Genomic DNA, 17,033 nt, shown 5'->3' with positions numbered 1-17,033 from the left:
GTCTTTAAGCTGGATAACCATTTCAGCTTCGGTTGTGAACCCTAAATCACGTAAACCAGTTGAGAAACAGGTTTCATATTTATCCAGTAATCTATTCAGTTTATGCTTTACATCGGAAGGCAGATTGTCTCCACATCTAATCGATTCATCTGAAATGTCCTTCTGTTCAGCTGTAACTGACACATTCTGCACATGCTTCACCGCATTCAAATATCTGGCGCGAGTAACGAGTGAACCCTTAAGAATGATTAAAGGCTTTGCACCTAAATTCTGTACGAGTAGCAAACAAGTGCCTAAATTGATTTCATACTCACCCGGCAAAAGATAATATTCACTACCAACACCCCCCCTAACCGAGCCACTAACGTAGACAATTCCGCTGAATTGTTTATCCGCGATGACACGAACTGCACTCATTGAGCCTTCAGCGATTGTTACGTCTTTTTCCGCTTTAAGTAACAGTTTTGTGTCATTGTCTTCATCTACTCTCACAAATCTCAATTCCGATGATGTTTTGATAATGCAAACATTTGGTCGTTCTGTATAGGAGTGTCCTAATAGCAATGAACAGTTAATAAGATGGTCGTCAACTATATAAATTTCTACTCCCTTTTCAGTGACGCCCTGAACATCAATTATGGCTTGGGTATGCCCCAACGGAATGTATGGTATTAAACCTAGCCCCTTCAAAACAGTACCATTAACTGTTGTCCACTCTAGTCCTAACGTTTCCGCATCTGACTTACGGATAAGAGTAGTCTCAGAACCCAAATCTACGAGACTAGCTATCGGTTTGCCATTAATTTCAATTACCATCTTATATTTACTGCTGGTATTGTCATTTGATGAGTCATGCAGATTCTTGTCATCTTTGTTCACATGGATAACTCTCATAACACTTTTATCCTTTACTTCAGGTTTAGTTGCCTTTTTGGGACAGTCATTAATAGCATGACCTATAAAATGGCAATACGAGTATTTAACAATGGGTTTTGGGCATTTAGAACACGGGTGTCCCTTCTCTTTGCAATTAAAACACACCACACTATCTGAACTTTGCCGTGGTTTAAGAGGGGTTGCGTCGCTACTGCTAGTTCTGTAACTTTGTTTACTAAACGTGTTATTATTATTAGAAACTTTTCTATCTTTCTTCAGGTCTGTGCTGTTTTCTTTATTCTGAACTTTAATGGTTTTAAAGAATTGCAAAACTTGTTCTGTTTTCTCAAAATGTGCCGCTTGAGCGCCTACCCTGACCCCTCTGTCGTCTACACCATGTATAATGCAATCTATAGCTTCCCTACCGAAAATTTTGCAGCGATTTAATAAATTTATTTTCGAGAAATAGTACAATTCTAAGGATTCGCCGAAACGAGCCCTCTTAGCTAGCATCTCTGTTAATAAATCTGCATAATTCTCGGTTGCAGGGAATGATTCCGCTAGAAGAACTTTCCATTCGGGCCAAGTTCGTTTCAGGGATGGTAACCCTTGGTACCATAACTGAGCATGACCAGTAAGCTTAGGCAAAGCATAGTGGATAGTTTGTCTGTCGTTCCATTTATACATTTCGGCACATTCATCCACTTTGCTTAGCCAAACAGTAATTGGTTGCTCCCTACTCAATGGGTCAAAGTCCGGAATAACATTGTTTAAGACAGGAATGCTGTTATTTTGCTCATTATTCTGTTTCTTCATAACCTTTAAAAACTCTTCAAAGAAACGAGATGTTGAATCATACCTGACCTCGTCGTCCCTTCCAGGGCTCAGTCTTCGATCACGAAGCTCCAAGTACCTCCCGGTACTCTCATTGTCCCTTGCAGGGCTCCGTCTCCGATTTCGGAGCTCCATGGACCTCCCGGTCTCCACACTGTCCCTGTCCGGTGTTCGTCTCCTAATAACAAGCTCTGTGAACCTCCTGGTCCTCTCACCTTCTTCAGGGCTCCGTCTGGAACTGCGTAGCTCCGAATCTCTATGACGTGCGCGTTCCTGAAGTTCCTGTCGATCACGCTCGTTCCTCAATTGACTTTCTAAAACACGTAAGCGCTGTCTCTCGAGCTCCAGCTCCTCCCGTAGCCTATCGTTGCGCAGAGAACTACGACTACGAGTACGACTTCGCGTTTGATCATGTCTCCGATTGTGAAGGTAATTTTGGTCGTCGTTAATCATACGACTACGACTCCGACTGTGCCTTCTGACGATTGAGCCAACACTAGGGTTTCGAGTTCGACTGCGACTCCTAGCCGTTCGAACACTACCAGTACGGCTACGGTGACGATTCTGCCTAGGAGTGGATAAGATTCTCTCTGACCTTATCTCTTCTCGGTGACCGGCAGTCGGCACACGGTGTGCAGCAATAGTAGTCCTTGGTCCTTGTAGCACGGGGCTGCTTGGAGCTGGCTGCCCATTGTCATCATCATCCTCCATTATTTAATTTTGTCTGAAACTTGCAATAAACACACTTGTATATGTTATCGTAGCCTTGTTAGAACTAAGAAAACTAGAATAGTTTCTTTAGAAAAATAAGTAATAGTTTAATGACTCAATGTTCATAGGTTCATAAAAGTATAAGGCATAAATTTGACTATTACTGGAGGGTCAAACATGTAAATGTTCACTTTATCTTAACATGGGATCATTCAACATTATAACCTACATAACATTTTATTAACAACAATATTTTGTAATAAGTAGCCTAATACTACAGCGTTTCAATCACAATTAGGCAAATAAAGTGTCAAATCTTATGTAGGTACTCCACAGTAGAATGAGTATTTTTTTTTTATAATTTGATATCCGTCAATTGCGTCATGCATGCACACGTCTTCGGGAATAAGGTAGAAAGTGACATGCACCCTTACTGGTAAACTACGATCGCATAATTCGGTCTCATTTTGTTTTATGATTTGGCTGTGCATTAATTTGACATTGTTCTATTCCGAATCCATTTATAGCCATACAAAATGATTTGACAGGTTTGAATTCCCATAAAAGAGTTCACCAAGTCAAATTTAAAACTAAATCAACAACAGATATGAAATATAATGAAACCCGCATACAGTAAACTCGCAATTAACTCACTTTTGTTTTGTTTTAATATGGTTATCATTATCATTTACAATTGAAAATTGTCGGTAATCACGTTCTATTCACGACATACTAGATAGACTATGTTTTATAAATCTCTATAATAATTCTTTATAATTCTAAGTTTAACAAATCTAACTTCCCAGTGAAGTTACATATTTTTGTATAGCCGTTATAAATTACGAAATTCATTTCATTTGAACGAACAAAGGTATCTATCAATTATTATCAATCATCTTTATGGACTATTTACTGTCGTGAAACCACTAAATACCTTTGATTATGACCATTTGTTATCCAAGCGGAAAAGAAAAAAAATCTAACCGAATTAACGGTAATTTACCTTTTCGTGGGCCTGTGTTTTTATCCCTTCTTCTGAAGTTGAAACGACTCCGCACTCTTGTTGGTGTGTATTTCACGGAATGAAATAAAACGATGTTGAACAGTTCACAATTATATTGATAATCAATTATATTTTACAATCGACCGTTAGGATTCTAAACCGTCATACGACTGAACTCGTTTCAAATCCGATGCCCGTTCATTCTTCAATCCACCCTCAATAATCAAATAATCAACTGTCAACTTATTAGGTCCGTCTACCTACAACTAAAATGTTAGTGGGTGATTACCTTCACTATAAATTAATGTTACATATGTCACTGCCATTTTACTCGGTAACTACAAGATATATTTTAATTACATTTGGAACGTACGTGTAGGTAATTTGTGAGCCATTACTTAGCTAAGAAAATAAAAGATATAAATAGTAGATTGTTAACCAATGGTTGAAAGGCACCCATTTCTGTCGAGGTAGTTTGGCGCTCGAACGCAGTGAGAGCGCCAATAGTCCGAGACGGAAATGGTGCCTTTCACCCGAGTTAAACACTCTACTTTTCATATCGAATACGAGGAAACCAAACAAGACAAGGCAATTTCGCAAAATCAGTAATTGAAGTACCCAATAGACCTACGGCCATGATATTTTTCCTTAGGACTTACTTGCAATCGGAGACTTTACATGTGTGAAGATTAATAACCCCTAGCGAAAATCATTTAGATTGCAATATTTACGAAAACACACATTTTTTAACAAACTGCAGTAATTTTAAAATGATTTGTTCATTATAGTATGAAAATCAGCGGGATTGCCTCTTACTTTTTAATTTTATACTTTTTCGTTCTAAAAGCCGCAACAGACCACCGGCCGGAACTACCAGACCGCACCGCGACCTTCGTGCGCCGCACCACGTAATAGCATAATAAAAGTATTTTAAATATTAAATAACAATTAAATTAATAATAAGAGATTTTTTTAATCTTGTATTTTATTTATTTTCATGAATATAGTGCTAAATAACTTTAAAAACCAATTTAATATCGTACAAACGTTTAACTGTGGCTGTATAAGATTCTGCCTTTGCTCATTTACGCAAGTGTAAGGTTTAAAAAAATAGTTTTGGTGTATTCCTTTTGGTTCGCCTTATGAAATCGAGTAAATAGAATTCAACGAAAGAAATCAAGAATAATTTGTTTTTTAACAATTTACTTACATCATTTTTTATAAAAAAAAAAGGATCAATGTGGGATTAGTAAAATTAAACAATTACCAATTGTTCCAGGCGAGGAAATAAAGACACTATTTTTCCATTTTGTTTCCACCCAGTTGTTCGTGGGACGGGGACGCAGAGGAGTACGCCACTTTTCTGCGCTAGAGCATAAACGTATCACTTTCTGCGCACCTTTTAGAACAACAACGATCCACTTTCAGAGCATGAGATATGAAAAATATATTACTCCATACATGCAACTTTTACTTTTAGTAAAAAAAATAGTAAAATCAAAGTTTGGCACATCATTCAATAAGTCTTTAAAAGTAATATTAAATAACGAGAGCGTTTTTAAAATTTAAAAGCGTAAAGCGCAAAGCGTTTTGAAAATAATCGCTTCGAAAGTCAAAAATATTGTGTCCCTCTCCCCCTCTTACTTTTGAACCGGATGTGCAAAAGAAATAGACAAGCCTAATAAATATTTTCCTTGATAATTATTTTGAATATAGTTGAGCCATTAATCAGTGTTTTCCAAAAAACTTATCTACTTAAATTAAAACGACTTAAGTATCGCGAAGATACGCCCTTTTGCTTGTATGGCTTTTTGTATTGTACGGAACCCATTACACAAATATAATATTTTTAAGGAAAATGTTTTAATTTTTGAAGGGTAAGTACGCGTTAGCTTATTTAATATTCATGAATACGAGGATAAATATTTACTTGCGTGTATGTTAATGATGTACTTACGATTTGTTTGTTATTATCAGCAACTGTCTACAATTAAAAATGCAGACATATGTCATGATATAGGAGGCTAATACTCATAAGGACAATTCTAACAACAATTCTTCTATTTTGTTATTTAATCTCTGTTTTATTAATAAAACATATAATATTAAAAAAAAAAAAATCTAATAACCCCAAATAAAATTAGTTTTCTTTTTTTTTTATCACGGAGTTCCTATGGCCACCTCCTGTCTCCATCATCAGGTCAGCTCCATGTCATTAGAATATGGCATTGTCATCTGATTTGTTACATTATGTATGCAAAATTTCAACCCTTTTTTGAGAAATTTCAATTTTTCAAAAACGGCCCTAGCGATTTCAATGAAATTTCTGTACAATATAAGGACAAACGACAATTCGATTAAGCTAGGGTTTATTTTGAAAATAATTAGTTTGCACGAGTTTTCGCGGTAGCCCGGTGCCGGTGGGTACTAAATTGTAAAGTAATGATGGAATATAAGAACTTCCTGAGACCCAGAAATAGTTTGGTTTGTTTTGAATTTGGAACCCTTATTTACATAATTAAAGTGTAAAATAGATTGAGGAATATGTACAAAAAATTGTACGCGTGGTCTTAGGAGGTTAAACCACAGAGGCTAAAGCAGGCCTTTACCACCAAACCGGCGGAGCGCAGCGCAGATTACTTTAAATTTATCAATGTATACCCTATTTCAATTACATTCAAGTATAAAGGACCCCGGACCTAAAGTATGCAAAATGTAGTTTCAGTTAAATATCTTGAGATTTTGATATTTATGTTATAGATTTCAGAGTCTTGAACAAAAGTGTCCAGGGGTGCTACCACTGTTTCCGAGTCCCTTTCAGAGTTTCGACTGATTTTGTACTAGATAACAAAGTATTAGTACTTTAAAGTTGAATATACGGGTCAAACAGATCACTGTGTTATGTCTTTCCTGTAGAGATACACAAGAGTTAAGGGCTATAAAGGTTAATTTTCTTATTTAACCCTTATCCACGTGAAAAGGTCCTCCTTTTATTTAAAGAACTATGATAAAATCATTACTTACATGCCCACAAGCTGTTAACTATTGCCCACAGGAGATAAAACTAGCGTGTTATCGCGAACAGCACATTGCTTTAAATGGCCAGCTTAATCTAATATTAATTGTTTAAATAAATTGTTGGGTTGTTAAGAAAGTACTAATACATACTTTGTTATCTAGTACAAAATCAGTCGAAACTCTGAAAGGGACTCGGAAACAGTGGTAGCACCCCTAGAGACTTTTGTGCAGGACTCTGAAATCTATAACATATCAAAATCTCAAGATATTTAACTGAAATCACATTTTCCATACTTTAGGTCCGGGGTCCTTTGAATGCTCAGAGACTGATCTCGGAGCATCACGGAGGATTGTTACTCCGCGGCATCGCGGAGCACGTTAGAGGATACCGCGGCGGTAGGCGCCGGCATGCCGCGGTATCCCCCGGTATGTGCCGAAGTGCTGAAATGCGCCGGGGTACCGGGTCTTAAATGTAGGGGAAGGCTTGTCGCAGCTCGGCGGACGACTTAGACTAGGAAACCTCTAGACGGAGTTTAGAGCAATTATTTCATGAAACCGATGCTGCCAAAAATACTGGGGTGCGGGGGACGAGGTGAGCGAGTCCCGTGCCGTGATTGGTCCGTTCAAAGACCCGGGCGTCACACAAAGACACTTTGACTCGAAAATGGAGTAAAACTACCGTATATACTTGTGGCAGAGGGTAGCGCTACTATGCTCAGTCTGGAGGATGTCTTGTCCGTGACGGAGGAGAACTCGTTAACGTAGTCACTAATCCCTTTTGATAGAGTATACACGGCGGTAGGCGGCGGCATGTCGCGGCATCCCCCGGCATGCGCCGAAGTGCTCAGCCGTATTCGAACAATGAGATACGTCAAATACTAGATATTGAAACGATATGGATCGTCAGTGTTAAACAAGTGTCAACATTGACGTTTCTTCAAACTAAAACGTCACTTTTGACACTTGTTTGACACTGACATATCCAATCCATATCGTTTCAATATCTAGTATTTGACGTATCTCATTGTTCGAATACGGCTGGCTCCCTGGTGCGCCGGCCGCCAGCGCTCGCGGTATTGAGGGGGATTTTCCCTCGTCGGTGTGCGCTGCGCGTATGCACTTATTTTTTAGCCACCCTGTATACGGTCATGATGGTAATATAATCATTGTTTACATGGTATATATACCTATATAATTTAAAAGTGAAAATATTACTGTCTTGGGTGGGACTTGAACTCACGGCCTCTGGATCGATACTCCAGCGCCAAAAGCAAGACAAAAAGAAGAAAGCGAAAATACAGTACCTAATTTTTCCACTTTTTTTATTCTGACCTTAATAGCATCGTTCGCAAACGTTTCTGCTTGCTAAAAAATAAAAATTATGACATATATACAGCCCGATTCGAACTTTAAGATACCTACGTCAATTAATAGATCTAGAAACGATATTGATCAGTGTCAAATGTGACGTTTCTTCAAACAAAAAACGTCACTTTTGACACTCACACATCTAATCCATATCGTTTCTAGATCTATTGATCGACGTATCTTAAAGTTCGAATCGGGCAGAAATTTCATGAATTTTCGAGTGAATGCCGGCAAAAAATAGCAGTTTATAGATTTTTTGGCCGCTACTGTATATGTCTACGCATATTTGTGACGTTCGTATGTGTTTGTGTCGTTCAAATGCGCTAAGAAATCCCTCCTAGTGAGCAGTGTATATAAGGCGATGGACAAAGTAGGTAGTTCTTAGTGCATTTTAGAGACCTGCACTGAATGGTAAGTGCGATCAAATATAACGAGGAAGTTGAGTTAGCGTATCCTGGTGAACTATAGTTATTTGTGTCACAAGCGGGCAAAGTTGTTGTTTAACCTCTCGGGGTAAAATTGATACCCGAGCAAGCGAAAGACTCCAACATTGAGCCACGAGAGAAACACAAAATTTTTTACCACTAACTCAAGGAAAATACCTACTGACTGTAAAATATCAAACAAAATCAATTCAAAATGAATCTTATTAAATATTTATCATTCTAAATCAGCATTTCTAAGTCAATTATATCAAACAACATGAATAAACAACTCAAAATTAGCATCAGATTACTTTGCCTCACATGTGTATAAAATATAACTTTCTTATAAGTTTTTGAAGTACAAAGAGAGCCTTTCCCAGCCAACGGTAAAGAGTGAGTGTACCAGTGAATGAACAGTTACCTAGTTAGCTAGGTTCTAGTGAATGACGAAGAATTCTTTATACAGGTTGGGCCAAACTATTTTGAGTTTTAAAAAAAATATAAAAATATTACTATCAATGTTATTATCTGTTTAATTTATTCCACCTAACAACAATTGCATTAGCAAACCCATTTCCTCACTGATAGCTTCCATTCTGCTTAATACGGCGACCATTTCCATTTCCAATTGTCTTATACAAGAAGGGTCGAAGATTATCAAACATATGATGAATATACGGTTTTTTGTCACAGATTCTAAGTCAAGACTAGACAGAATGGCACCTCAAGAGACGGACGCGAATGGTGTGCTTTTCGAGCATGACGCGGAGACGGAGGACGCGGCCCTGGCGAAGACTCCGATCCAGCAAGCCGGAGACGAAGAGTGGGACAACAGATACGTGAAGCATATCCTCCTCTACGGCGCACTGCTGTACACAGCCGGGCTGTATGGAGGCTACCTGTTCCTGGTGTCGGCAAAATGGCAAACGAGTATATTCAGTAAGATGCATTCCTATATTTTGTCAACATGCCCGCTGTACAGTTGAGTCGCTCGTGGCACAATTCCCGTGGAGTCGTTTTAAGGGTTCCGTAACCACAGGGTAACGGGTATTACGAGATTATAAATTGGAAACTACGATGCCATTTATTTTAGACAAGTTGGAGGGACCAGCGAAAAAAGGTTATAACGCGGTAAATACGATTAACGGGTTTCACTGTATGTATATTTACCTACTCGTATTTTATTCCACAGCCATCTTCTTGTATGTGGCGTCGATAATGGGTGCAATAGCGGGAGCCCACAGGCTCTGGTGCCACAGGGCCTACAAGGCTAAATGGCCTCTTCAACTCATCCTTATGATCTTGCAAACTAGTTCTCTCCAGGTAAGTCTTCTTCTTCTTTTGTGTTGAGGTTCCCAGTGGATGCCCTGAAAGCAGCGGTGCTGACCGCCCTGACCGTCGCGTCCCTCAGATCAGATTCCGAGCGGGAGTACGGGCACGCGGGGCATGGCAACAAGTGCGCCGTCCATGGTGCTGTGTTACATGGCGCTTTGAGTAGAGTGGCCCCATCTGGTCATGTTCTGTTTACAACAGCCGACTACAAAGCCGGCCGGCTACAAATGGGCTGGGGCTGGCCCATCAGGCCATAGTTCTTTGTAGCCAGGTGGTAATTGTTCCGACCAATGTCGGCATATGTCCAGGTTTACCCCCTTATTCATAAAACTTTACGGGCCTGATTTAGTTAATAGTACATTATTGTCGAGGCTCGGAAGCAGCTACTTGCAGGCTGAGGATTCGTTTTAAACGGACGACCCTGGGAGTCCGTTTAATTGAATCCGAAGCCAGCAAGTAGCCTTCCAGCCGAGTCATATATAGTGCTTTTCTCAAAAATGGTGCAAGAAATATAAATATCATAGAAATATTTTACAAAAGCAACGTTCTTACGTATATATTTTCACAGAAAAAAGTAGAAACAATTGAAAAAATTAGCTTTGCCGCCTTTTTATTTTTTTCATAAAAAAATAGAAGTGTATTTTTCTGCCGAAAATACGCCAACCTATTTGAGACAGCTAAATAGTCGCGGTACTAATCATCTGTTTGGCTGTTTAATGGGCCTGTGCCTTCATTTGATATGGCCATTTCATCTTTTAAAAAGTTTGGAACTCGACAAATAATGGAATTTGTATGCAACATTGCAGTCCCAAAATCGCGACTGCAATGTTTTTAACTTTTTAATTTTTGACTGACCATAAACTACGCGCTTCGCGACCTATTTTTTAAACGGCAAAGTCGACTTTGCCGTCCATTTTTGAGAAAATTATGTTTTATCCCTTTCTTACAAATACATAAGTCAAAATTACAGATAAAGACAAACGATTATTATTAGCTAATTGAGGTTTATAGCGCGTTTATGAATAAGGGGGTTAGCTGATATGGTTGTAGATAGAACTTGGCTCGAGTTACACAGTCACCAAAAATTAGATGCTAATAGCGGAATTTCCTGGGAATTTGCGAATAGGTATGGCCAGGCAGGGGAATGAGATTTATGTAGAATACCTAACCCTCTCACCCGTTTCCAAAATCTCGTCATTCGGTCTAACCATTTGCCGAAACCCTTTGCTCTTTCAAACAACGCTAAACCACAATGTCCAAATTTATGTAGTTATTAATCTTTCTGACTTTTGTGTGTGTTTTTAGTACTCTGTGATATCTTGGGTGCACGACCACCGCATGCACCACAAATACGTGGACACGGACGCCGATCCGTACAATGCCACGCGAGGATTCTTCTTCTCCCACATGGGCTGGCTGATGATGGAGAAACATCCGGAGTTCGAACGCAAGAGCAAGAGGATGGACCTTAGTGACGTTGAATCTAACCCCATATTGCACTTCCAGCGAAAGTGAGTAGCAGGAACGACTTTCTCACGCTGTTATTGAATGTACGAGTAATAGTAAAGCAGCTACTTCAATTAAGGGGCCCACTGATTAACAGTTCCCGGACGATATCAGCCTGTCAGTTATTCGGAGCTGTCAAATTTTGCGTTTAACTGACAGGCCGATATCGTCCGGCGGACTGTTAATCAGCCCCTTTAGAGGAAAAATACAAGGATTGCTATACAAGGATTGTATAGCAAACGAAGTGTCTAGTTTCGTTGCTCTCTTCATCGCCTCTTTCAACTCCGTGACCAATTAATAGGCCAATTCCAACGTACCTACACTGACATTAAAATGAGATTTAACAGTTATCGTGCATTTCGCTTGTACTTGTCCGTACACGTATTGGCACAGAATAAATAATAGTACTAGGTACAGAAGATTCACTCTCAAACACAACGCGTCTATTACGATTAGGACATATATGACTAGGGCATGCTCCCGGGGATTCCCGATTCTAAAATTCCCGGGAATTCCCGAGAATTTTATAGTGTCAAAAGAACCGGTACTGAAGACCCGGTACCGGTACTTCCCGGTTCTCATCATATGACTATTTATTCCCATTTCAAAAGTAGTAATGTTTAGTACTTTAGCTCGGGATATTAAGTGACATTTAATAATGGTGCTATGAAACGGGGGACCCAAATAACCCGACAAACTAACCTAGTAAAGTAGGCATCCGTGCAGGCAGGCCGTGTCGTCATAGTGCTGACTGAGTGCATCGACTATACGCTACAGCCGTGTGGCTCGGTCCAGGCGGAGGCAGTGTGCCGGTTAATTTCGTAAAATAGGTTGGAACGCCAATTAATTGTTATTGTTTTTATTAAAATAAGTCATTTATTAATTCTTATGCAATTATTTATATGAAAATAAGTCATTCATAAAGATTGTACGCTAACACAAAAACTTCTTAAAAGTTATCAAAAGATGCCTTGAGAACCGGGAAGAACCGGGAATCCCGGTTCTGGGCATGGCCGAATGAAATGAAATTCTTGGTACCGGGACCGGTACTGCATCCCCTATATATGACCGCTAGGTGGCGCAAGCGCCACGCGCGGCCTATGGCTAGCCACCAAAATTGGTGTGGGACGGATGTACTTGTAGCTACTTGTTGCGACGCGACGAAATTGCGGAGTGAGCCACGCCTGGTATTGGCGCGAGCGAGACGCACGTTAATATAATTCTGATGTCAGTGTACGTTTTAATTTGCACTGTAAGTTTCCAAATTGTTCCAGATATTACGCAATACTAGTCCCGATTATTTGCTTCACCCTCCCCACTGTTACCCCGGTCTACTTCTGGAACGAGACCTGGACAAACGCCTTCTTCGTGCCCGTGTTGTTCCGCCACTTCTGCACATACAACGCCGTTGCTTTGACCAACTCCGCTCTCCACAAATGGGGGTACAGGCCCTACGACAAAACCATGATGTCTACAGAAATTAGTTTTCTCTCTCCGATATTATTTGGAGAAAACAACCATAACTACCATCACGCCTTTCCTTGGGATTATAGGACGTCAGAACTTGGCGATGGCATGTTTACGTTGACTACGGCGTTCATAGAATTCTTCGCGAAAATTGGCTGGGCTTATGACCTGAAGACCATCTCTGATGACGTCATTCGGAAGCGTGTTATGCGTACTGGAGATGGATCGCACCAAATTTGGGGATGGGGTGACAAGGACCAAACTAAAGAAGAGGTGGCAACAGCTGTAAGATTATACCCTAAACATGATTAAATATAATACTTCTCTTCGAATGCAATCTACTTTAGGATTTGTAAATAAATTTTTGTACCTGGTTCATACAATACATGTAGACTGAAGAAATGTATGAGAATGCATCAAATGAAATAGTTTTATGTATTTTACAAACTTTTGTTTTATTTTCTCCAAAAGAGCAATCGATAAAATCTGTTCTCAGTTTAAAATAATTATTTTGACAATGATTGACAACACACAAACAAATGACCTTACCAGGATTCGAACCCGTGACGTCCTGCTTTGTACGCAGGGTCACTATATACAGTTTAGGCTAGGAGGCAGTATGTAGGAGGTTTTTGATGTAGCGTGTGCGTAACCTTACTTTCTATGAATATCGGGTACTGGCTAGGGAATGCAATCCCGCATGAGGAATTCAATCCCGGTATTCAGCGGGATTTTTATTCTCAGTCCCGCTGGCTCCCGGTATTTGCGAGATCCCTCAAGATACTATCTTACGAGATGTAATTTTACGGTTTGGTACTTGAATTAAAGGTTTAATTTAAAACAAAATTTAGAAATATTCATATATTTCCAATATTGTCAGGTCAAATCATGATACAATTTATTTACTACTACTAGTATTGTCTACGGGCGGTATAAAATACCCGTGTGGTTTTTTTTATTGCTTTACACGACTTGCATTTTTCAAAAAAATACTTCCACACCCAGCGTAAGATTCCTAGTACTTTGAAACTCTTTAAATCCGCCAATACTGTATTGTGTAAAAATATTTATGCATATAAACTTCGAGCAACACGGAAGGGAGGCGGCATTCGCACTATTTCCCCTCTGCCGAGGTATAAGATTAGCGCGTCAATCTAATCTAGCGCGGGTAATAAAACTAGTTGCACTTGGATTTTTCACTAGACCGAGTCCAGACGCGCGCGTGAACACTGCTGCACAAAAATGCCCGTTTGCTCGGTTTTTTGTTATAAAAAGCGGTCGGGGACATCAAATTTACAAAAAGAAAGTGTTACATTTCACATGTAATATTTAGTTTTACATATCATACGTTTAATTACATTCAAACACAATTATTATATTTTAGTCTCATGTAATTGTTGGATTTATCGATTTTGCTCGCTCAGTACAAATTGCGGATCGGTCGAGCGACAAATCCGACTTCTCATCTCTCAGAATACAATAACATACTTCAACGAAAATGTGTTAGTGTGCGTGTTGTGACACTTGTCACTCGTCCGTACACAAAAAGAGATCGAGGTTTGCGAGATTTGTCTTTGACGTGTGTCATTTTCTATGTATTTATGTCGTCATTACAGATTGGATTTTGTATGTAAGTGTGTGAGAAGTGCGACTGTGTGCACCTTTCCCCCCGCGAAAAATGGCAGAAAGATTTGTACGGTGAGATATCGCTTGGGCCCCTCCCTTCCGATGTGTCGGAAGCCGGTGTTGCTCGAACCATATAAATAAATGAAATTAAGGGGAGAGGCATTTGCTCAGCAGTCGGACACTGAAATAGGCTAGGAAATAAATAAATAAATAAATAAATGTTTATTTTTGAAAAATGTATCAAAAGCAAATATTCGTTACGTAAGATCGTTAGGTATTACAATTACAAGTTCAATCTACCAAAAAATAGACATAATCCGACGAAATTTCCTTTCGTGTCCTTATCCCCTTCCTCCACAGACGCGTCTAGGCTTCGTGAAGAACTTTCGCCAGTAGGGGCGTGACCACGCACTTGTTACTTGTTTTAACACGTCCACGTCGCTCCTCAATCCCGCAAATCCCGCGGGATCCCGCTTAAATTACATGCGGGATTAATCCCGCAAATTGCATGCTAGGAAATATAATGCAATACCGGGATACCAGTATCCCGAAATACCGGGTTCCCGGTATCCCGGTATTGCATTCCCTAGTACTGGCATATTAGTGCGAGTAACTTTACTTTCTATACATCTGTATAGAAAGTAAAGTTACGCAGACGTTAGCAAATATGTCGGTGTGAAACTCGTGGTAGCCGTACTGATGGATTTACTATTGTGAACTCGAGATTTGCACGTAGTCTCTATACAGGGTGGTCCAAACCTACCCCGGAATTTCGTGACAAAAGTAATAGTTAAAAAATTAATAACTCGAAAACTAAGAAAAATCGGCTAACATATGTATATTCTGATAGCCCACAACGTGAGGAATCTACAAAAAAAATTTTTGGACGTCAAGGGTTGGACCAACCGGCCCGAAACTGCTACAATATCGCTGCCCCAATATTACAGGGTTCTATGTTTCACTTTTATCGAACTGAAATTTGAACATTGTCATAGTGACATTAAGTCGAATTTCAACTATCTTGAAAATGTATCATAGAACCCTGTAATATTGGGGCAGCGATATATAGCTGCTACTACTAAGTAATTATACTAATTATGAATGATTTAATGTTATTGATTGTAATAATTATAGTCATGCAATTGTATTTAATTCTAATTTTATTGCTTTGTGTTTTGTAAAACAATAGGCGCAATAAAATAATAATGTTTGTAATTTTTATTTTTTTGTTATATGATTGCACGCTAAATAAGTACCGTCACAAATTGTGAATGCCTTCTCTCCTCTGAATAATAATATTATTACAGTGAAACCTGGTTAATTGGCACCTGCACTCTATAATTGCAACCAACCGTCCGGTCCCGGTCCCTTGAGACCAAAAGGCCTCTATAATTGAAATTTTGGAACCTCTATAATTGCAATTTAGATTTTAGTATTTTTCTTAATTTTGCCTCTGTAATTGACCACACCGCAACTAAGACCTCTATAATTGAAACTCTGCTTAAAAAATCCGATATTATAGCTCTTCTATAATTGTAAGATATGAAATGAAACCTGGATACAGTGGATACCTAATTGAAATCTCAAGGGACCGGCAATTTTGTGTATATTAACCAGGGGCCTTACCATGATGTCCTTATTGCGATTCTGTTTAGGACCTAAACTGAATTGCGAAAGGACGGAGTTATGCGACTTATATAACACATATCAGTGAAAAAATAAGGACCAAAGTCAAGGCGTTCTTAAAGTTTTAAGTTCACAGTAAATTTACTATGTAATAACTCTCTATACAGTAAGAGGCATTACTGCATGGGGAAATATAAATAAATGTGAAATGGTCTGCGAAAAAGTGAGGTTGGGTGGACGGGTGTACACATTGAAAATAATGGGATACAAAAGTCGTGACACTCACTGTTTTACAGCACAATAAAATCACCAGTTTTAAAGCACTTAGAAAATATATTTTTATGAGAATATGTGATAGAAACAAGCAATATTTACTAGTATGCACGTGTTCTTCCTGCGGGTGAGTTGACAGTGAATTAACCAACGTATCACTAACGGTTTTGCCAGTCTTCTTCCTCGCGTTACCCCGGCATTTTTGCCAAGGCTCATGGGAGCCTGGGGTCCGCTTGACAACTAATCCCATGAATTGACGTAGGCACTAGTTTTTACGAAAGCGACTGCCATCTGACCTTCCAACCCAGAGGGGAAACTAGGACTTATTGGGATTAGTCCGGTTTCCTCACGATGTTTTCCTTCACCGAAAAGCGACTGACAAATATCAAATGATATTTCGGACATAAGTTCCGAAAATCTCATTGGTACGAGCCGGGGTTTGAACCCGCGACCTCCGGATTGAAAGTCGCACCCTCTTACCGCTAGGCCACCAGCGCTTTTGCCACTAACGGTTTTGCCAGTATAGGTAAATAATCTTTCCTACTAGGTTTTGTCTCATTTTATACACCAGTCTATTTTTCACCCGTTTGACGGAACTCGAATTAAAACTCACATGCATTCATGAAAAGGTACACCCAACCAATTTCAGTTCAATAATTCCGAGTGGTATCTATCTACTACACCACAAACTACTATGAAGATACTATTTACCTATAAGCATAATCTAATGTAGGTGTACACTTGATTACAGAGTGAATAAACACAAGAGTTAAAAAAAAACCGGTCAAGTGCGAGTCGGACTCGCCCACCGAGGGTTCCGTACTTTTTAGTATTTGTTGTTATAGCGGCAATAGAAATACATCATCTGTGAAAATTGCAACTGTCTAGCTATCACGGTTCGTGAGATACAGCCTGGTGACAGACGGACGGTTTCCCGTTTTACCCTTTGGGTACGGAACCCTAAAAAC

At 39.4% G+C, this 17,033-nt stretch overlaps 1 protein-coding gene across 1 annotated transcript; it reads left to right on the top strand.

Annotated features, from left to right (window-relative positions):
* Positions 1-8,951: 8,951 nt before the first annotated feature.
* Positions 8,952-12,852, top strand: LOC134806246 (acyl-CoA Delta-9 desaturase-like). The gene is made up of 4 exons (XM_063779475.1): positions 8,952-9,174; positions 9,428-9,558; positions 10,873-11,078; positions 12,348-12,852. The coding sequence occupies exons 1-4, from the start codon at positions 8,952-8,954 to the stop codon at positions 12,850-12,852; spliced, it is 1,065 nt and encodes a 354-aa protein (XP_063635545.1).
* Positions 12,853-17,033: the final 4,181 nt, after the last annotated feature.

Source organism: Cydia splendana, chromosome 3 (assembly GCF_910591565.1).
Source record: "Cydia splendana chromosome 3, ilCydSple1.2, whole genome shotgun sequence".
Lineage (NCBI taxonomy): Eukaryota > Metazoa > Arthropoda > Insecta > Lepidoptera > Tortricidae > Cydia > Cydia splendana.
This window is presented reverse-complemented; position numbering and strand designations above follow the sequence as displayed.

Coding starts and splice junctions, on each gene's coding strand:
- LOC134806246 (XM_063779475.1), top strand. CDS start 8,952: ATGGCACCTCAAGAGACGGACGCGAATGGTGTGCTTTTCGAGCATGAC. Junction 9,175..9,427: donor ATGGCAAACGAGTATATTCA/GTAAGATGCATT, acceptor TTTATTCCACAG/CCATCTTCTTGTATGTGGCG. Junction 11,079..12,347: donor ATATTGCACTTCCAGCGAAA/GTGAGTAGCAGG, acceptor AAATTGTTCCAG/ATATTACGCAATACTAGTCC.